The sequence below is a fragment of the Lissotriton helveticus genome, chromosome 9 (assembly GCF_964261635.1).
Source record: "Lissotriton helveticus chromosome 9, aLisHel1.1, whole genome shotgun sequence".
Lineage (NCBI taxonomy): Eukaryota > Metazoa > Chordata > Amphibia > Caudata > Salamandridae > Lissotriton > Lissotriton helveticus.
The window spans coordinates 902,088,073-902,111,366 of NC_136070.1; the positions used below are offsets into that span (position 1 = coordinate 902,088,073).

General features: G+C 47.0%; 1 protein-coding gene across 1 annotated transcript in view; it reads right to left on the reverse strand.

Moving 5' to 3' along the window:
• The window catches only part of EHD2 (EH domain containing 2), a 199,397-nt gene that overhangs the window by 96,747 nt on the left and 79,356 nt on the right, over window positions 1-23,294 (reverse strand). The window contains exon 3 of the mRNA XM_078661069.1: window positions 6,115-6,527. Within this exon, the coding sequence (XP_078517195.1) occupies window positions 6,115-6,527 (413 nt within the window). The remainder of the gene's footprint in view (window positions 1-6,114; window positions 6,528-23,294) is intronic.

Genomic DNA, 23,294 nt, shown 5'->3' on the forward strand with positions numbered 1-23,294 from the left:
GGGCTGTTTGTGGGTCCATCACTGGAGCAGCATGGGGCACTGCAGGACAGAGGTGCACTGAATGGGCTGTTTGTGAGTCCATCACTGGAGCAGCTTGGGTCACTGCAGGACAGAAGTACACTGAGTGGGCTGGTTGTGGGTCCATCACTGGAGCAGCATGGGGCACTGCAGGACAGAGGTGCATTGAATGGGCTGTTTGTGAGTTGATCACTGGAGCAGCATGGGGCACTGCAGGACAGAAGTGCACTGAGTGGGCTGGTTGTAGGTCCATCACTGGTGCAGCATGGGGCACTGCAGGACAGAGGTGCATTGATTGGGCTGTTGGTGGGTCCATCACTGGAGCAGCTTGGGTCACTGCAGGACAGAGGTGCACTGAGTGGGCTGTTGGTGGGTCCATCACTGGAGCAGCACGGGGCACTGCAGGACAGAGGTGCATTGAATAGGCTGTTTGTGGGTCCATCGCTGGAGCAGCATGGGGCACTGCAGGACAGAGGTGAATTGAATAGGCTGTTTGTGGGTTCATCACTGGAGCAGCATGGGGCACTGCAGGACAGAGGTGCATTGAATAGGCTGTGTGTGGGTTCATCACTGGAGCAGCACGGGGCACTGCAGGACAGAGGTGCACTGAATGGGCTGTTTGTGGGTCCATCATTGGAGCAGCATGGGGCACTGCAGGACAGAGGTGCATTGAATAGGCTGTGTGTGGGTTCATCACTGGAGCAGCACGGGGCACTGCAGGACAGAGGTGCACTGAATGGGCTGTTTGTGGGTCCATCACTGGAGCAGCATGGGGCACTGCAGGACAGAGGTGCATTGATTGGGCTGTTGGTGGGTCCATCACTGGAGCAGCATGGGGCACTGCAGGACAGATGTGCACTGAGTGGGCTGGTTGTAGGTCCATCACTGGAGCAGCATGGGGCACTGCAGGACAGAGGTGCATTGATTGGGCTGTTTGTGGGTCCATCACTGGAGCAGCATGGGTCACTGCAGGACAGAAGTGCACTGAGTGGGCTGTTTATGGGTCCATCACTGGAGCAGCACGGGGCACTGCAGGACAGAGGTGCATTGATTGGGCTGTTTGTGGGTCCATCACTGGAGCAGCATGGGTCACTGCAGGACAGAGGTGCACTGAATGGGCTGTTTGTGGGTCCATCACTGGAGCAGCATGGGGCACTGCAGGACAGAGGTGCACTGAGTGGGCTGTTGGTGGGTCCATCACTGGAGCAGCATGGGGCACTGCAGGACAGAGGTGCATTGAATAGGCTGTTTGTGGGTCCATCACTGGAGCAGCATGGGGCACTGCAGGACAGAGGTGAATTGAATAGGCTGTTTGTGGGTCCATCACTGGAGCAGCATGGGGCACTGCAGGACAGAGGTGAATTGAATAGGCTGTGTGTGGGTTCATCACTGGAGCAGCATGGGGCACTGCAGGACAGAGGTGCATTGATTGGGCTGTTGGTGGGTCCATCACTGGAGCAGCATAGGGCACTGTAGGACAGAGGTGAATTGAATAGGCTGTGTGTGGGTTCATCACTGGAGCAGCATGGGGCACTGCAGAACAGAGGTGCGTTGATTGGGCTGTTTGTGGGTTCATCACTGGAGCAGCATGGGGCACTGCAGGACAGAGGTGAATTGAATAGGCTGTGTGTGGGTTCATCACTGGAGCAGCATGGGGCACTGCAGAACAGAGGTGCGTTGATTGGGCTGTTGGTGGGTCCATCACTGGAGCAGCATGGGGCACTGCAGGACAGAGGTGCATTGAATGGGCTGTTGGGGGTCCATCACTGGAGCAGCACGGGGCACTGCAGGACAGAGGTGCACTGAATGGGCTGTTTGTGAGTTGATCACTGGAGCGGCTTGGGCCACTGCAGGGCAGAGGTGCATTGGTGGGCTTTGTGGGTCCATCATTAGAGCAGCATAGGGCACTGCAAGAGAGAGGTGCAGAGAGCAGTACTAAATGCTGCAGCAAAGAAGCATATTGTCAGAGCTGTGTTTGAGGGTCAGTACAGAGTAGCACGAGGCGTTGCTGGACAGAGGTGCATTGACAGGGCCATGTCTGTGTATCCAGCAGAGGAGCAGGAAAGAGGTACATTGTCAGAGCTGTGCTTGCCGGGTTCAGAGCTCTCCAGCTGTTGTCACTGCAGCAGGTCAGGGCTGAGGGTGCGAGCAGAGCTTTGCATGAGCTTCACCACGTGTGCACCAGACAGTGCTCTGAGCTAGGACCAGGCTTGGGGGACCCTTGACAGCGGCTGCAGGAAGCACACACAAAGCTTGGCCCTTCTCTTCTCCTGGAAGTCTGTCTGGAATAGGAGTTTCTCTGTATTGGATAAATATTGACGCAGAGCCCAGGAGGGGAGATTATATAGTCTGCCACTTCACTCCTGCTCGGACTTCCTCTTGAAGAGACCCCGCTGTGTGTTTGTGTGCTTTTTTTTCTCCTCGGGCTGTGGTAATAAGATAAGTGCGCCGAGTTGAGGGGGGGGGGGAGGTTGTCGGTCCCTCCGCTGTAAGTGCGTATCTACTCAGCCGCCAAGTACAGTACTTCAGCATATCTGTGTTCTCACGTTTTTGACTTCAGCAGCTTCTTAGAGGCAGGGTCAGCTCTAGGGCGGTGCGACCAGTGCAGCCGCACCTGGCGCGACTTGTGCAGTCGCAGGGCCTTATTTACAAGGCCCTTGCGTCACTTTTGCGTCACTTTTCCCATGTTAAGAATGACGCAAAAGTGGTGCAAGGGTCTTGTAAATAAGCCCCGCAGTGTTTAGAAACACCTTATGGGTTTGAAAGAGACCACTGCAGAGTTCCTTGTGTTTTGGGCAGTTTCCAGGCAGAAATAAAAATGTGAAAATAACTGGTGATTCATGATCCTGCTGGAGAGAGGTTGGGTTTTGTCAAGTGGCAGTTCTTACTCGCCATAATATAGCGCAGGCGGCTAATGTTCCTGCTGCAAAGACCCTGCACCATGGGGATCACCAGGGTCAGCTTGGGCATGGGTGAGCTGGGCCCAGGCCCAGGTCGCCAAATATTTCAAGCAGCGAAGCAGGGCACTGCCTGACTTAATGTCATGCAAATTGCAGCTTGGTCTCAATTGGGTCCCGTTAAAAAACGTAATTGGTCCTTAACCCCTTCGCCACGGGGTTAATTCCCCCGCGATGCGGGGGGAGGGGGGCCGCACGCGGCGCCGCGGTGCTTGTGACGAGCTCGGCTCGTCATGCAGCACGGTGGCGCTGTGCTCATGACGAGCTGAGCTCGTCATGACTCCGCCCACTCAATGGAACGCCCTGCACAGGAGGGGAATTATCCCCGCATGGGCGTTCCGCGGCAGTCATGACGAGCTGAGTTTGTTATGAGCACAGCGCCACTGTGCCTCATGAGCACCCAAAGTGTTAATGTACCTCAGCATAATTGCTAGAACCCCATGAACCCCTCTCCTCCCACCATCTTCCTCACACCTCCTGCTGCCACACCCCAAAGATGCCCTGCCCCCACAACAAACACCACATTTTCTTTCCATCCAGGGTGCTGGCCCAGTCAATCCAATTTAGGGCAGGCACTGAGGATCACAAAGCTGCCTTTTATGTGGATAGCTCAGTGGGATACTACTTTTGTCACAGAGATGCTTTTGTTACTTGCAGTTCATAAGTTACAATCCTAATATAGCACAGTGTCCTATGAACTGTCGTCAAAGAGATACATACATACTGCATGGTATAAGTTAGAGCAATATGTTTTTCCCCCTGTCATTCATTATTTTAATGTTGCTAGAAAAGGGTATGTTTCGGTAGAAATACCATACTAGTAAAGCCAACCCCAACCACTGTGGTACATTTTAAATCCTATGTTTGTGCTTCTCCGGACCAAACACTCTTAAATTATACTGACTACTGGAATGGATGACATGTGAATCATACTCCTTGTAATCCTCATTTTCTTTTTATAACATTTCCCACAGACTGATTTACGTATGATTCACTGTTTCTGTATAATGTGTGTGGGTGATATAAAGTACTTTGACACTCCACACTGGTATGAGTAGTGCTATAAAACAAATGAAATGCATGTGTGAAAGAGGTATGGAAAGATGTGGGCACTACTGGAGAGTGGTTGTGAGGGAATCCGTGGAGAAGGAGGTCAAGGGGGGGAGGGCCATCAAAATAGATTATCGCACTAGGCACCACCAGCGCTAAAACCGGCCCTGCTTAGAGCAGAAACAGCCGGGTCCGCGCCGGAATGCTATATTACGCATATTTAGTGCCGCTTATCATTAGCAAAGGCCCTTTTACATTGAGGGGCATATTTACTAAGGGCTTGCTTGTAAGTCATTGCAAGACAGACCAAGTCCTTAAATGGTATTTACTGAGTCACACAAAGCCACCATGCGTGGCTCTGCTAGGTTTAATAAATCCAAAGTAATGCAAGGCAAACCATATCACTACCTTGTGTTACCTTGCGGAAGGGAGGCGTTCCTTGGGTGGAGTGCAGGCGTTCCCATGCATCCACCTATGGTTTTTGACAACAATCCTAGATTTACTAAAGTCAGTAAACCTGGGATTGCACCAAAATGCTGCGCCTCCCTGACTGAGGCATTACGAGGAGGAAAAGCCCCAAAGGCTGTTTTTTGTGCAGGGACCTAAAGTTCTCTGTATGTTGGTATTTCCAACTGTTTTCTAAAGCATAGTACCTGGTTCCTACAAACTGATATCATTTCTTTACATGAAAGGGATTAGACTGATGCTTTCCAAATACTATGTTCGATGTCACTAATACTTGGGCCTCGTGATCCTTATTAGGTGCCAATTTAACTACATGCATCAAGCCTTACAAGGGGTGTTTCTCTAGTATTATTATTGTGGTGGTCGCTATATCGCAGTTGAAATCATGACCTGCAACAATATCGAATCCACAATATTGACTATCACTATATCGTCACGGTAACTAGATGTGGAATTAGGAACAGTAAATCTATACTTCCCTATATATACTTGCCTTCACAATATAGTGGTAGTCAATATTATGGATTCGATGTTGTTAGAGATGGATTGTGTTGACATCAGTATTGTGGTACAAAAGGGGGTGGTGATGGACGGAGCATCTGAATCAATCAAACACTCACACCCAGTCAAAAGATCTGGGTTTAATCCATCACCGTTCTTTAGCCCACTCTGCCACCCCAGTTCAGACATGGCTATATGCAAATCAGTCTGACCCTGTGCCTCATGGGAACAGTCCAGCCCGAACTGCCAAGCCATGTCTTCCCTGGACCGGAAACAAGCTTCCGAGGACCGGTTTCTGGCATTCCAGCCGTCTTCAGCCCGGCTTGCCTGAATCCAGTGGCAAAGTGAGCAAGGGACTCACGTCTGAGCATACCCTGCCACACTTATGGCGGCCAAAAGCGGTACAAAGGATCCCAGGATGCTTGTTTCCGGTCCAGGGAAGACATGGCTTGGCAGTTCGGGCTGGACTGTTCCCATGAGGCACAGGGTCAGACTGATTTGCATATGGACATGTCTGAACTGGGGTGGCCGAGTGAGCTAAAGAATGGTGATGGATTAAACCCAGATCAGTTGACTGGGGGTGAGTGTTTGATTTGCTCAAACGCTCCGTCCATCATCCCCTTTTGTAAGACCTCAGTATTGTGGCATACAGTTTTCTTATTGTAGCTTTTGCATATATTAATTGCTGGAAACAGCTTCTGCTACACCTAGTTACAACATTCTGACTCACATTTTTCGCATGCTCGGCATGAGTGGTCCGTGCAGGTAAAAGCGGTGACAACGGGTTGGGGGATTCAACAGACAACCTCTAGGGGAAATTAAATAAATAACTAATTGTCCCTCGTTGTCGTCTGCCAAAGTCCTCCCTACCCGGCCCCACCGTTCTTACCTGCATGGGCCGCTGCTGATGCACAGTACCACATTTGTCATTTAGTACAAGCCACCTTTTCAAAATACACTAAGAAAAAGTCCTTATACAAGTCCTTAGGAAATACTCCATCGAGTATTGAACTCCATTGAGTCAAAGATACAGCTGAATTGCATGATGCTGTACAAAGGATTGCCATGAAGCTAATGCCCTGGTGTCCCTCTTGTGCCCCTTCCCTTTGCTTAGGTCACTCACCCTCACTAGCCTGGCGCGTTTCACCAGGTCATTGAGCTTTCTCAAGGCTGCGTTTCGGGGCAGATTCTGGATGTCCGTGAACAGGTCCTGCTCCTCCAGCTCAAAGAGGTGGCGGTTTTCAGAGATGAGTAGTGGTTCAGACCAAAAAGAGCCAATAAAGACCCTCAGCACTTCAGGGGTGTTGAAGACTTTGCCGAGCGACCACATAAGTGCTCCGTAGACCCGCATCAGCTGCTGCGTGTCCACCATGTCGGCCTTGTTCAGCACCACACGGATCTTGTCTTCGTTGCCCTTCAGGGCCCTGATGGCTTCAGAAAACTCATCTGAGATCTCCAGCTTGTGTGCATCGAACAGCAGGATGATGCGGTCCACGCGCTCTGCGAACCACTGCAGGACAGCCGCAAAATCATAGCCTGTGGGAGGAAGCAAGAGAGAGGGTTAATTACCTTGGCCCATCTCATATCATTCCAGGCTTTGCTATTGGAGTAATGGTCATGGTTGTCAGCTCTGGAGCAGCAGGTGGAACTGCAGATCATGGTTAAGGTGGACTGTCTGAGTTGTATGTCTGGATATATGTCATGTTTAGGGTGTGTGTGTGTGTGTGTATGTGTCTGCTTGTGTGTGTATTTATGTCTGTGTGAGTGAGTCTTTGTGTGTGCAAGACTGTGGTTGTATGCGTCTTAGTGGGCCTGAGTGTGTGTGGGCAGAGACGTTTTAAGGAATGGGCAAGGTGGGCAATTGCCTAGGGACCCCAGTTTCCATAGGATGCTGTCCATAGGATACTGGGAAAAGTGAATTTTCTCTCTATCACACCCTATTATCTATCTCTGCATATTTCCTTGTCTCAAACTTTAATGTATGATGGAATATTCTTTGCCATTATGGGGCTTGAATCAGCAGAACATTGTTAATAAGATTCAAGGTTGTTCTGAACAAGGGCCTCCAACATATGTCTTGCCTTGAGCCCCTAAAATCCTTAAGATGACACTGCCTCTGGGAAGGTATAAGAGGTGCTGGAAGCATTATCAAAGCAGCTTGTGAGGGGGCAGTGGGTCAACAGTAAGGGCTTGTGACAGGGCGGGATTGAGGCACACTGGCAGAGCTGTCTGTGGGTTCTAGCACCAGAAGAGCAGGTGGCACTGGTCAATGTTCCTTAACACAGGGGTGAGATCACCGTAGCTGTAGGGCTGCCTGGTGCCACAGGATTAAGTGAGGTGGCAGAGGCACAACACTGTGTGGACTTCAGTACTGGAATACAGGGCACTGCAGGTCAGCGCTGAGATACAGGGCACTGCAGGTCAGCGCTGAGATACAGGGCACTGCAGGTCAGCGCTGAGATACAGGGCACTGCAGGTCAGCGCTGAGATACAGGGCACTGCAGGTCAGCGCTGAGATGCAACATTAGATCTGTTTTTAGATCTTAGTAGTGGAACATTAGGGAGTGTTACAGGTCAGGAGTGGGGTACATACAGCTCTGCGTGGGTACTATTGATGGAATAAAAGGGCTACGGCAGGGTAGGATATAGGTACAAACAGAAGAGATGTGTTTGGGCCCCATTGATGGAATAAAGGGGCTTCGGCAGGGCAGGACATAGATACAAACAGAAGAGATAAGTTTGGGTATCATTAATGGAAGAAAGTAGTCTCTGGAGGTCAGGACATAGGTACAAAGAGAAGAGACGTGTTTGGGTACTATTAATGGAACGAAGTAGTTTCTGGAGGTCAGGACATAGGAACAAACAGAAAAGATGTGCTTGGGTACCATTAATGGAATAAAGTAGTCTCTGGAGGTCAGGACATAGGTACAAAGAGAAGAGACGTGTTTGGGTACCATTAATGGAATAAAGTAGTCTCTGGAGGTCAGGACATAGGTACAAAGAGAAGAGATGTGTTTGGGTACTATTAATGGAACGAAGTAGTTTCTGGAGGTCAGGACATAGGAACAAACAGAAGAGATGTGTTTGGGTACCATTAATGGAACGAAGTAGTTTCTGGAGGTCAGGACATAGGAACAAACAGAAGAGATGTCTTTGGGTACCATTAATGGAATAAAGTAGTCTCTGGAGGTCAGGACATAGGTACAAAGAGAAGAGATGTGTTTGGGTCCCATTGATGGAATAAAGTAGTCTCTGGAGGTCAGGCCATAGGTACAAAGAGAAGAGATGTGTTTGGGTACTATTGATGGAATAAAGTAGTCTCTGGAGGTCCGGACATAGGTAGAAAGAGAAGAGATGTGTTTGGGTACCATTGATGGAATAAAATAGTCTCTGGAGGTCAGGACATAGGTACAAAGAGAAGAGATGTGTTTGGGTACCATTAATGGAATAAAGTAGTCTCTGGAGGTCAGGACATAGGTACAAAGAGAAGAGATGTGTTTGGGTCCCATTGATGGAATAAAGTAGTCTCTGGAGGTCAGGACATAGGTACAAAGAGAAGAGATGTGTTTGGGTACTATTGATGGAATAAAGTAGTCTCTGGAGGTCCGGACATAGGTAGAAAGAGAAGAGATGTGTTTGGGTACCATTGATGGAATAAAATAGTCTCTGGAGGTCAGGACATAGGTACAAAGAGAAGAGATGTGTTTGGGTACCATTGATAGAATAAAGTAGTCTCTGGAGGTCCGGACATAGGTAGAAAGAGAAGAGATGTGTTTGGGTACCATTGATGGAATAAAATAGTCTCTGGAGGTCAGGACATAGGTACAAACAGAAGAGATGTGTTTGGGTACTATTGATGGAATAAAGTAGTCTCTGGAGGTCAGGACATAGGTAGAAAGAGAAGAGATGTGTTTGGGTACCATTGATGGAATAAAGTAGTCTCTGGAGGTCAGGACATAGGTACAAAGAGAAGAGATGTGTTTGGGTACTATTGATGGAATAAAGTAGTCTCTGGAGGTCCGGACATAGGTAGAAAGAGAAGAGATGTGTTTGGGTACCATTGATGGAATAAAATAGTCTCTGGAGGTCAGGACATAGGTACAAACAGAAGAGATGTGTTTGGGTACTATTGATGGAATAAAGTAGTCTCTGGAGGTCAGGACATAGGTAGAAAGAGAAGAGATGTGTTTGGGTACCATTGATGGAATAAAGTAGTCTCTGGAGGTCAGGACATAGGTACAAACAAGAGATGTGTTTGGGTACCATTGATGGAATAAAGTAGTCTCTGGAGGTCCGGACATAGGAACAAACAGAAGAGATGTGTTTGGGTACCATTGATAGAATAAAGTAGTCTCTGGAGGTCCGGACATAGGTAGAAAGAGAAGAGATGTGTTTGGGTACCATTGATGGAATAAAATAGTCTCTGGAGGTCAGGACATAGGTACAAACAGAAGAGATGTGTTTGGGTACTATTGATGGAATAAAGTAGTCTCTGGAGGTCAGGACATAGGTAGAAAGAGAAGAGATGTGTTTGGGTACCATTGATGGAATAAAGTAGTCTCTGGAGGTCAGGACATAGGTACAAAGAGAAGAGATGTGTTTGGGTACTATTGATGGAATAAAGTAGTCTCTGGAGGTCCGGACATAGGTAGAAAGAGAAGAGATGTGTTTGGGTACCATTGATGGAATAAAATAGTCTCTGGAGGTCAGGACATAGGTACAAACAGAAGAGATGTGTTTGGGTACTATTGATGGAATAAAGTAGTCTCTGGAGGTCAGGACATAGGTAGAAAGAGAAGAGATGTGTTTGGGTACCATTGATGGAATAAAGTAGTCTCTGGAGGTCAGGACATAGGTACAAAGAGAAGAGATGTGTTTGGGTACTATTGATGGAATAAAGTAGTCTCTGGAGGTCCGGACATAGGTAGAAAGAGAAGAGATGTGTTTGGGTACCATTAATGGAATAAAATAGTCTCTGGAGGTCAGGACATAGGTACAAACAGAAGAGATGTGTTTGGGTACTATTGATGGAATAAAGTAGTCTCTGGAGGTCAGGACATAGGTAGAAAGAGAAGAGATGTGTTTGGGTACCATTGATGGAATAAAGTAGTCTCTGGAGGTCAGGACATAGGTACAAACAAGAGATGTGTTTGGGTACCATTGATGGAATAAAGTAGTCTCTGGAGGTCCGGACATAGGTAGAAAGAGAAGAGATGTGTTTGGGTACCATTGATGGAATAAAGTAGTCTCTGGAGGTCAGGACATAGGTAGAAAGAGAAGAGATGTGTTTGGGTACCATTGATGGAATAAAGTAGTCTCTGGAGGTCAGGACATAGCTACAAAGAGAAGAGATGTGTTTGGGTACCATTAATGGAATAAAGTAGTCTCTGGAGGTCAGGACATAGGTACAAAGAGAAGAGATGTGTTTGGGTCCCATTGATGGAATAAAGTAGTCTCTGGAGGTCAGGACATAGGTACAAAGAGAAGAGATGTGTTTGGGTACTATTGATGGAATAAAGTAGTCTCTGGAGGTCCGGACATAGGTAGAAAGAGAAGAGATGTGTTTGGGTACCATTGATGGAATAAAATAGTCTCTGGAGGTCAGGACATAGGTACAAAGAGAAGAGATGTGTTTGGGTACCATTGATAGAATAAAGTAGTCTCTGGAGGTCCGGACATAGGTAGAAAGAGAAGAGATGTGTTTGGGTACCATTGATGGAATAAAATAGTCTCTGGAGGTCAGGACATAGGTACAAACAGAAGAGATGTGTTTGGGTACTATTGATGGAATAAAGTAGTCTCTGGAGGTCAGGACATAGGTAGAAAGAGAAGAGATGTGTTTGGGTACCATTGATGGAATAAAGTAGTCTCTGGAGGTCAGGACATAGGTACAAAGAGAAGAGATGTGTTTGGGTACTATTGATGGAATAAAGTAGTCTCTGGAGGTCCGGACATAGGTAGAAAGAGAAGAGATGTGTTTGGGTACCATTGATGGAATAAAATAGTCTCTGGAGGTCAGGACATAGGTACAAACAGAAGAGATGTGTTTGGGTACTATTGATGGAATAAAGTAGTCTCTGGAGGTCAGGACATAGGTAGAAAGAGAAGAGATGTGTTTGGGTACCATTGATGGAATAAAGTAGTCTCTGGAGGTCAGGACATAGGTACAAACAAGAGATGTGTTTGGGTACCATTGATGGAATAAAGTAGTCTCTGGAGGTCCGGACATAGGAACAAACAGAAGAGATGTGTTTGGGTACCATTGATAGAATAAAGTAGTCTCTGGAGGTCCGGACATAGGTAGAAAGAGAAGAGATGTGTTTGGGTACCATTGATGGAATAAAATAGTCTCTGGAGGTCAGGACATAGGTACAAACAGAAGAGATGTGTTTGGGTACTATTGATGGAATAAAGTAGTCTCTGGAGGTCAGGACATAGGTAGAAAGAGAAGAGATGTGTTTGGGTACCATTGATGGAATAAAGTAGTCTCTGGAGGTCAGGACATAGATACAAAGAGAAGAGATGTGTTTGGGTACTATTGATGGAATAAAGTAGTCTCTGGAGGTCCGGACATAGGTAGAAAGAGAAGAGATGTGTTTGGGTACCATTGATGGAATAAAATAGTCTCTGGAGGTCAGGACATAGGTACAAACAGAAGAGATGTGTTTGGGTACTATTGATGGAATAAAGTAGTCTCTGGAGGTCAGGACATAGGTAGAAAGAGAAGAGATGTGTTTGGGTACTATTGATGGAATAAAGTAGTCTCTGGAGGTCAGGACATAGGTAGAAAGAGAAGAGATGTGTTTGGGTACCATTGATGGAATAAAGTAGTCTCTGGAGGTCAGGACATAGGTACAAAGAGAAGAGATGTGTTTGGGTACTATTGATGGAATAAAGTAGTCTCTGGAGGTCCGGACATAGGTAGAAAGAGAAGAGATGTGTTTGGGTACCATTAATGGAATAAAATAGTCTCTGGAGGTCAGGACATAGGTACAAACAGAAGAGATGTGTTTGGGTACTATTGATGGAATAAAGTAGTCTCTGGAGGTCAGGACATAGGTAGAAAGAGAAGAGATGTGTTTGGGTACCATTGATGGAATAAAGTAGTCTCTGGAGGTCAGGACATAGGTACAAACAAGAGATGTGTTTGGGTACCATTGATGGAATAAAGTAGTCTCTGGAGGTCCGGACATAGGTAGAAAGAGAAGAGATGTGTTTGGGTACCATTGATGGAATAAAGTAGTCTCTGGAGGTCAGGACATAGGTAGAAAGAGAAGAGATGTGTTTGGGTACCATTGATGGAATAAAGTAGTCTCTGGAGGTCAGGACATAGCTACAAAGAGAAGAGATGTGTTTGGGTCCCATTGATGGAATAAAGGGGCTTCGGCAGGGCAGGGCATAGGTAGAAGCAGAAGAGATGTGTTTGGGTACCATTGATGGAATAAAGTAGTCTCTGCAGGTCAGGGCATAGGTACAAACAGAAGAGATGTGTTTGGGTACCATTGATGGAATAAAGGGGCTTCGGCAGGGCAGAGCATAGGTAGAAACAGAAGAGATGTGTTTGGGTACCATTGATGGAATAAAGTAGTCTCTGGAGGTCAGGACATAGCTACAAACAGAAGAGATGTGTTTGGGTAACATTGATGGAATAAAGTAGTCTCTGGAGGTCAGGACATAGCTACAAAGAGAAGAGATGTGTTTGGGTCCCATTGATGGAATAAAGGGGCTTCGGCAGGGCAGGACATAGGTAGAAGCAGAAGAGATGTGTTTGGGTCCCATTGATGCAGTGAAGGGGCTTCGGCAGGCCAAGAGATAGGTGTAAGCAGAAGAGAGATGTGTGGGAACCATTGATGGAATAAAGTGGTCTCTGCAGGTCACGACATAGTGCCAACAGCAGTGCAGTATGTCGGTCCCATTAATGGACTAAAGGGAGTGCTGGAGCCCAGGACCGATGTGCTCTGGCATAACTATGCTGAAGCGGATAATTAGACGAGTTTCAGCAGCTGGGAAGCTGGGCTATTCACCAGAATGTGCGTGAAGAATTTGCATATTATATAATTTTACACAACACTGTGACCCATAGACAGAAGCATGCCTTCGACCAAATCCTGCGGCTCCCGCCCCCCTTTATCCCTTCTCTGCTCCCCTCCCCAGCTCGAGCACCTCCAGCCCCCCGCCCGTCCTCCACCCCCTCGCTCTTGGCAGCCCCGAGCCTTCAGCTGCTCGAAAGCACCAAAAAAGGAAGTCGGGTTGTTTGAGGAAAGCCTGAGAGAGCTTAGCATCATTGTTCTGTTTAACATTTAGAGGGAAAAAAACATTGGAGAAAAAACGACCATTGGGTTGATGTACAAAAAAGAACAATTATTCAGAGCTTATCAGTGCCACGCAGATCTGATCTGTCTGCACTCCGGGGGCCACGGTGCTGGAAAATACACTTCACGTGGACGCGAAGGGGCGAGAAGTTTCTGGAAAGCCACCAAGAGCAACAGCCCAAAAAATGCATTACATTATTTTAAACAAAAAAAACGAACGGCCTGGAAAACAATTGCGCTGCAATTACCCAGCTATCACATACTTTCAGTGGGGCATCACCGGGGGCGCGTCCAGATGACCCCACTAATACCCCCCCCCCCCTTCTCCAGCCCTGAAGGAGGGGAGCTCAGGGTGAGGTTACGCATGTAAGAGATCTCATATATTACAAGCTCGGGAAAATAGAACCCTGCTAACTGAATGGTTACTTTTTTGGGGGGACAGCTGCACACTCTTCCGAAAGGAAAATTAACAAGCACTGGCTAAACTAATGGGACTGGCTTTTCAAACCTAGAGTTTCTTTCTTTCTTTGTGGCAAATTTATGGTAACAGATAATAATAGTGTTAAATAAAAAGCAAAACATGCTTCTGTCTAAAGGATGCGTGCAAATATTAAAAAAAATAAGTAGAACATTACCTACCGTAGAATTAAATATATATATATTTTAAAACATGAAATGAAGCAGAAATTGGTCTGCCATGACTGGCACTTAAGCGGAATACTTTTTAGGTGGATGTGCACTAGTGCAAGAAACAAATGCTGTCACTCATAGTTAAGAGAGCCAATGACTGAAGTGGGCTGACCCATTGCCCATTGCAGGAGGCTCTGGTGGGTAGAAGTAAGATGTGAATGGTACCAATGTATGTAGAGGGCTGACCCAAAGCCTCTGTAAACAGGGTCTGAATGACCAATAGGGCAGTCAAGCAGCACATGATGGGCTGGTATGACAGGCAGAACGGGCTCGTAACGAGCAGCATGGGTGGTTGCACCCACACATATTCTATTCCACATGCACACCCATACTCGCACACATCCACATGAACAATCATTCATACTCATCAACAAGTGCACACATGCACACCCACTATTCACGAGCACATACACACACACACACCCATTCAAAGCACACACACATAAAGATACATTCATATAAATATACACTTGCATACAACATACATTAAGGGATTACCTATCGCAGCAGTGACAACGGATGGCGGGAGGGAAAAGCAGAAGCCTAGGTTGATTCCTGGAGGCTTCGGATAAGGAAGGGATGGAAAGAAGATCCTGCCACCTTTTCTCATTGGCTGGCCTAGTCATAGGTCAGCCAATAAGAGAAGGGCCTTCCTTACCTAATCACAGAGTGGGAAGGGGTCATTGAGAGTTGCTGAACCCACTTCCCTCTGAAACAAGTGTCACTGATGGACAGTCAGCCCTGGGCACTTCAAGGCTTATAACTAAAGTGCACAGGTCTGAGTCTATCAGTGACGCTCCCCATCCCCATGAGCGGGGAGGCTCACAGAAGACTGCCCGGCTGCGAAATCTTCAGCCCTGCAAATTTCAGCGCTGGCAGCCAGGCACCTGCGCATTTAGCGCATTCACAGCACCTAGCTGCCTGACCCAACATGAAGAGTGTCTGTCAGGCTGAGCTTTGCTTAGCCTGCCAGAAACTTTTCATGCATTAGAAAAAGGTGGAGGGGAGGGGTCCCTCCACCCTTAATGATGGGCCATGGACAACTTTGTAAATACTCCTAAGGCACAGCCGGGAGCAGATTCTAGATCGTGTTTGTAGCACTGTGTTTTTAAAAACTGTAATTTTGGAAACTTTTTAAAAACTTTGCACTTACCCTTCCTCCACACGATTGCTGTGTGCAGGCACCCCGTTTTCCCAGCAAAACGAGAGCTGGAAAAGCTGAAATCGGCGCCCTCTCTCTACTCGCCATTTCCCACGCCCTGTCTTGGCCACACCCATTACGAGGCCACGGCCCCCCGCCGAAGGTCTTAAAAGACGCGCTGATTTGCTAGCGCGCTGACAACTTTGTAAATACTCCTGAGGCACAGCCGGGAGCAGATTCTAGATCGTGTTTGTAGCACTGTGTTTTTAAAAACTGTAATTTTGAAAACTTTTTTTAAACTTTGCACTTACCCTTCCTCCACACGATTGCTGTGTGTAGGCACCCCGTTTTCCCAGCAAAACGAGCGCTGGAAAAGCTGAAATCGGCGCCCTCTCTCTACTCGCCATTTCCCACGCCCTGTCTTGGCCACGCCCACTACAAGGCCACGCCCCCCCGCCGAAGGTCTTAAAAGACGCGCTGATTTGCTAGCGCGCTGACAACTTTGTAAATACTCCTGAGGCACAGCCGGGAGCAGATTCTAGATCGTGTTTGTAGCACTGTGTTTTTAAAAACTGTAATTTTGGAAACTTTTTTTAAACTTTGCACTTACCCTTCCTCCACACGATTGCTGTGTGCAGGCACCCCGTTTTCCCAGCAAAACGAGCGCTGGAAAAGCTGAAATCGGCGCCCTCTCTCTACTCGCCATTTCCCACGCCCTGTCTTGGCCACGCCCACTACGAGGCCACGCCCCCCCTCCTTTCACCTTCATAATAATGTGCATATACCGGAAGCGCAGCGGACAAGCGCAGCGGGCGCGCCGATGGCGCGCCGAAGGCGCGCTTAAGGCAAGCTCGTCTGCGCTCGTCCGCGATCAGGACGCGACCGGGGCCGGTAGCTATCTCCGACCCCCTAGCCATTTTATCGCTACCTACACTCGAAAGGAGCTGCTGTCTCTGAAACCCCCCCAGTGCTTGATTTGCCTTTTCCCTTCCTCTGACGCTCAAGGAATTGCCCACGCTTGCTCTGTCTGCAATTTTTCTCTTCCCTCTCCTGGCTACACTATCAGGACGACTCACGCCCTGATTTCCCCCCCTTCACGCGGTCTACCATCCCCCCGGACCCTCCGAGCTGCTCTGATCAACTGCAGATCCCTGAGCAAGCACGCCATTGACATCTGGCAGTCCCTTCGAGACAACGACTGGGACCTGCTTTTTTTGACCGAAACATGGCTAAATGACACCACGAATCCCGCCATCACCCTCGCACTTCCGGAGGGCTATAACATCACCTGTGCAAACAGACCCAATGGTAAATCCGGGGGTGGTGTTGCGTTAATTCATAAATCCAAATGGACGGTCTCCCTTCCCCCATTTGATCAAATTGACAGCATTGAAGGCCTTCCCTTCAACGTCCAAATCTCCCTGTCCTCTTCTTGCTCTGGAATCCTTATCTACCGCCCCCCGCATTCCAATGTCTCTCACTTACTGGCTCTGGCGGACTATCTCACTCAGCTTAGCACACGATGTTATGTTATGTTATGTTATGTTAAGGTGAGCTTACAGAGCGCTCTGTCACCGTGGGTTTCCTGGCGCTGATCTGGTGCTGGGGGTGGGCAGGGGGGTTTAACCAGACTGTGGGAAAAGCCATGTTTTCAGAGATCTACGGAATTGGAAAAGCGAATTGGAGGATTTAAGTGAGGGTGGGAGAGAATTCCAGAATTTAGGGGACGAAACGCTAATTTCACCGCCCTAGGAGACTTCAATCGCCACGTCGATAACGATTCCTGCCCACATAGCAGCAATTTCATCTCGACGCTAGCCGCCTGTAAGCTAGTCCAAATAGTTACCCTACCTACACATAAAGCCGGTCATACTTTGGATCTGATCTGTTCTAACCTACCATCTATCCGAGTTACATCTCCCATCCCGGTTATATGGTCGGACCACTTCCTCATCCCTTTTGAGATTGACATTCCCTGCCACGCCAGACCCGCCATCACCCCTAAATCATCAGGTAGAAATTGGAGTCGTATTACTCCTGAATTACTCCTGGGACACCTCAAAAATTCTCCTCCTTGTTCGTCGTCCGATCCGGACATACTGATCGACCACCTGGACTCATGGATTACTCAGGCCTTGGATGCCCTAGCTCCCAGCAAACCCATAAAAACCTACAGGGCGACACCCTCCGCACCATGGTACTCTGATGAGCTGCGGCAGAAAAAGGCCTCCTTTAAATCCCTGGAACTCCTTTGGAGACTTAACTTCTCCCTGGACAGCAAAAGTATCTATAAATCAGCCCTTAAAGAATACCGGAGAATGATCGAAAAACACAAACGTGATTTTCTGGCATCTCGAATCCAACTTGTCAGTAATGGCCCTAGGGAAATTTTCAACATAGTGAGATCCTTCACAAACCCTATTGCGCTGACTCGTACTCAGCCCGCCTCCCAGTCGCTTTGCAACAAACTCTCTAAATTCTTTGAGGATAAGATTGAGGCCATCTATTCCTCTTTCCCCCCCCCAACATTGCAGGGCAAAAAAAGAAACTCACTACCCTCTCGCCCTAGCCACCCACCCTATTCGAATTTGCTACCATATCAGAAGCAGATTCTCTGGCCGAACTAACCAAATGCAAATCAGGCTCACCCAAAGACCCCTGGCCTGCCAAGCAATATAAAAAACATGCATCCCTTCTTAACCCCTACCTCAATCTCATCTGGAATGATTCACTCAGAACGGGCTGTTTCCCTGCCAAATGGAAACATGCCTCCTTAGTTCCCATCCTAAAAAAACCCAACCTGGATCCAGACAATCCCAGTAACTACAGGCCTATTTCTCTCCTGCCTGCCCCAGCTAAGATCTTGGAAAGACTGGCACACTCCCAGCTGTCGAAATACATCGAAACCAATGGTCTTCTCCACGACTCCCAGCACGGCTTTAGATCGGGCCACAGCACCGAGTCGGCCCTTATCGAAATGGCCGACTCGGTGAGGTGGACGCTTGACCAAGGATCGAGGGCGGTGTTGGTGCTGCTGGATCTATCGGCAGCATTCGACACCATCTCTCACACAATCCTGCTGGAAAGACTGGAGGACCTTGGGCTGGGTGGCGCTGTCCTGAAATGGTTCTCATCCTACCTTTCGGACCGCACACAGCAGGTCTTCACACCCCCTTTCTCTTCTCTGGCCGGACCACTCAAATGGGGAGTCCCACAGGGCTCTTCCTTGAGTCCGCTCCTTTTTAACGTGTATTTCACCCCTCTGGCCAAGCTGATTGCACAGACGGGGATTAAATGTACCTCCTACGCTGACGACATCCAGCTTCTTTTCACTTTTGAGTCCCATTCTGCCTCTGCTTTTGATCCTCAGAAATCCTGTCTCAGGGACATCTCGAGCTGGATGGACACCAATTCCCTCCGGCTCAACGCCGGAAAAACAGAGATCCTTTTTTTCAATACACCATCCCCTCTGGACTCCAGTATATGGTGGCCAGAAGACTTGTGCCTAGCTCCCATCCCTAAAGACTCGGTGAGAAATCTCGGAGTCCGCTGGGACACTCAACTTAGCTTCAAAAATCAGGTGCAAACAGTAGCAACCTCCTGTTTCGCCAAGATTAGAACCATAAAACGCCTCATCAACTATCTACCGGCAGACTGCCGTAAGACTGTGATCCAGGCCCTGATCATATCCCATCTTGATTATGCCAACGCCCTCTACCTTGGCATCACAGCGGGCCTCTGCCACAAACTCCAGACGGTCCAAAACGCCGCCGCCCGGCTGGTTGAGAGAATCCCGGCCAGACACCATATTACTCCTCATCTCCGTAAGTTACATTGGCTGCCCATAGCAAAAAGATGTGTGTTCAAGGCCATGACACTGGCCTTTCGAGCCTCAAAAGGCAAGGGATCGGCACACCTCAAAAACACCCTTCGACCTTATGCCAACTCCAGGACTCTACGGTCCAATACCCTCCATTTCCTGGAAACCCCCCGATTTAAACGATCTCGGGCAGGTGGCAAAACCTTTGAGGTTTGTACCTCTCAGTGCTGAAACAAACTTCCATTAGCCTTACGCACCTGTCAGACAGAATTAGTCTTCCGTAAATCCCTGAAAACACACATATTATCCTCCTAAATCTGGATATCTGCCCCTATGACCTCTTTTTTTTCAGAGTTTCAGCGCCGGGATGCCCCGTTGGGGCCGCTGAGCGCTCTACAAAATTCTCAAATAAATAAATAAATAAAAATAAATGGCTGCTGACAGGTGAGTATGTGGGCCAATTTTTTTGCTGTCTGTGGACCTGTTTTATGGTCTGCTGGATCGGCTTTTACTGTTGATTTCCCTGATACTAAAACAAACACTGCTCACAACAAGCTAAAACCTATACTGTCTTCTATATCCTGCAAAGTACTCACACAGCGTGTCTTTACAAGTTCAAAATTGTCCCAATTTTCAAATATGGACCACTTTTTTTATCTTTCTAATTCACTAATGGGGGGCACTTTTATTTTGGTGCCCGGGCCAATTTTCTGTCTCAGTCTGACCCTGCCTTCATGTATACAGGCATGTATTTTTCTTAGAAATGTTTTGAAAAACCTGAGCCAGGAGATATAAGTTATGCTGTTTCTGTGCCATACCTAATAATAAATATATACATACATGAGCCTTCATAACAAGGTGGCCAGATTTAGGTGCAGGTATTCTGGGAGCTGAATCTCCAATTCCTGTGGGTATCCCCAGACCTAAATCCAGCTTGTAAAAATCTTAGTCCCTCAAATGGTGAATAACTTTGCAGACCCAGAAATTCAAGCTAAAGATCCACATTTTCTGAGATTCCAGAAATTATTATGCAGATTTTTACCACCAGGTGGTAAATATCAGTAGGTGAGCAGAGCATGCTGTTGGCATTTATCAAGAGCGGGGAGGGTGTTTTGGGCAAGTAGCGTCTGTGACCTCACTGGCAGGAGCATTGTCTGCCCATCCAATGGTTCTAGAGGGAGTAGTCAGGGACCTGGTTGCGCCTGTGCCCACAGCCCCTTTTTTTCTTAATCTATGGTTTTACGGGAAGCGAATCAGAATCCCATAAACTGTGTCTGGTGTTTCTGGACCCAATAATTTTGTGTCAGTGAACACTAAACCAGTGTTCTTTGGGCATAGGCTCAGCCCAATTCAGCCCTTGGCTGTCTTGCACTGTGAGTGAGAGCATTTTATCTGACCACTTGTATACATCCACCTGAAAAGAAGGCCACTTTGGTGCCAGATATTACTTTTCTTCACTAAAGCTTTGTTCTTTTCATTGTTATTCTTCCATACTTTTCCTGTCCTTATTCAAAGCCAATAATATATTTTCTTTGTGCCAGTAAGATAAACATTTCCTGCAAAGTTCATTAAAACTCAATCCAGTTTCTATATCTGGTATAGTCAACCTGCTTCTTACAAAGCACGTATACTGTACTATTAAAATTATATGTGATAGTTATTTTGTTTATTTTGATTTTTTATTGCAAGCATGTGCCTGCCATGTCTGAGCAGTTCTTTTTTATTTGTTTTATTTTTGTGGCAAATGCTTACAATACAAAAAAATAGCCATCACACCTGCTTGCCAAAGCCAGACCTATTGGCTTTGCCATTACTTACTATTTTTACAATGGGAGGCTATCCCGGTACTCCAGAGATACTGCGATGCTTAGTTTATTTGTACTTAAAAATGTATTGTAAGTATATAACAGCCACCTTTAGGAGGCAGCATGTTCTCTTTTTTTCTTCTTTTTGTCTTTCTGACATATGCCTGTAATATATTTGAAAAATAACAATAATCATTGTGCCAGCTTACAAAGGCCAGCTCCACTGGCTTTGTCAATGCTTGTTTTTCATGGTGACTGCAGTTCCTGCTGCTCGGCCAGTCGGTTGGGCACATGGCATGCCCATCCAAACTTCCTCTAATATAAAGACTTTGGTCACCAGCACTGTGCTGCATCCAAAGCATTTCTGAGCTTAGTCTCAAAATCTATAATTCAAACAAACAGAATTTCACATTGGGGTCTATTGTCGCACCTTGTACTCCATTAGTTGCCTCTCCCTGTGTTTTAGGGGGTAGGAAGTAGATATTCGGTTCTATATTCTCGCACAACACTGCTGTGTATCCCTCTGTTATGCTCAGATTGACATTAACGCACCATACTCTGGGTCAAACGGCAATATAATATGTCAATGTGAAATAAAAGCAGCTGATTTAGCCCGGCAATCTCTTTTTATAAACAGTAAACCAGCTTTTCCTCTCCTGGTGAAATTCAATTCTCCAAACAAAAGGAGTTCCTCCAGTGCTTCTCACTGTCATCTTGTTTTTAAAAAAAATGTCCCAATGATACTGCTGATGTGTATTAACATCCGCAATCCTAATAAACAGGTAAAACTGAAAGACACAACACAGCATCAAGCATGCCAAAATAATTCCAAACGTAAACATACCCTGATTTCGCAAGAAATCAACTTTTAGTATCGAAGGAATGCTGGAAGCATGTGTACAACTCTCAAAAAGGAAGATGTGTGGGAAGAGTGGATACCATATCAGGGCATTAACCTAAACACATATACACACAAAGACAGAAATGTGCCAGAGTCTGAACATCTGTGTAGACATCAACTGCACCCTGTTGGCAAGGTGTACTTGAATTAATTTCAGCCACTGGTGATTACACTGGGTCGCATTCCAGTTCATTGTCTTTTGTTCACTGTGCCACTCCACAAAGGGTACAACCATGCGGTAAATCAACTTAAACCGTGCTCCAAAAGGAACAATCCATCCCGAACCACCAAGTTACATCGCCACCGAGTGTGAATAAAAGCCACTCCAGATCAGTTTCAGCCTCGGTGGGCTCATCGGTGAGGTGAATTGTTATAGGCCCTCGCCTGCTTCGCCGGCCCATCACTCGAGTTGAGGGCATTGGATAAACAATATAGCCCAGGCAGTGGGTTACAAGGCTAAATACAGTAACTCTATGGATAACAAAACATACAGGGATCAGATTGGTCAGGATGAAAGCTGGGTGACTCTTCCACCAGCTGAAACATGTGGACCTTTGGAGACATAGATACTTTATGGACATCCTTTTATGTTTTTAACCTGTCCATGGGTGCAATTAGAATAAAAATTCCCCAAGACAATATTAGACAACACCCTAAGAAATGTTACCCTTTTGCTTTCCCATGTCCCAATATCATGATCTTTCGCAACATCGAATTGTTCCCTATAAAATTGTGGTTGAGCCCTTGTATTTTGAAACATACAAGATGAGCACTTGATGATGATGCATGCCATATAGTAATTTATAGGTGAGAACCATTTTTAAAAAGACGAATATTTTTCTGTTTCCTGACCCCCCGGAAGACCAATAGGAGAGTCTTTGAGGCACTAGTGGTTGTTACTTTAGGAAGGAGGGTCTGTGAGGGTTACCTGATGCTAGGTGAGAGGGCTGTGATGGTGAGGGATTTCAGTAGAAATCTAAGGACTTTTTGAGATGAAGTTATGGTTATTCAAGGCTAGCTAAGGATCTATTGGGTCCTTTATAGTTTAGTAAATAGTTACTTTTGGTGTGTTATGAGCATGTTGAGGATGGCTGTAGAAAGGAGCTGTTGGAATAAAAATGATTAAGCTGAGTTATCCATGCATTGTATGTCTTAACCCCTTCGACGCTCATGACGAGCTGGGCTCGTCATGGCGTAGCCTCCTCGCACGCTCATGACGAGCCCAGCTCGTCACGTAAAGTGCGATTTTAAAAAACCCAGCGTACGGGCGGAATTCCGCCCGCACGCATGCGGTTAAGTTAGCATTCGCGGCACCATTTTATTTTCTGCCGCCATTTTGAGTCATGATCGAAATTACCTTCTGTCTCTCTCCTGTTCTGCCCCAGCTGAAAGCAAGCTGCAATCATTTTCATTTCTCCAAGGTTGAGCTTTGCTGTACTAATGAATACACTGTCTTTGTCTGTACATACCTTTCTCACTAGATGGCCCAGCTCCCACCCTTAGAGCGGCGGGTGCAGGCAGTAGTGGCCTTGATGCTGAGATAGCATGTGCCCGGTCTCAGGATCGAAACCCATTCTTCTGTATCTCCTTTGTTCACCAGCTATCAACTGGACATTTCTAGTCTGCAGCAATCC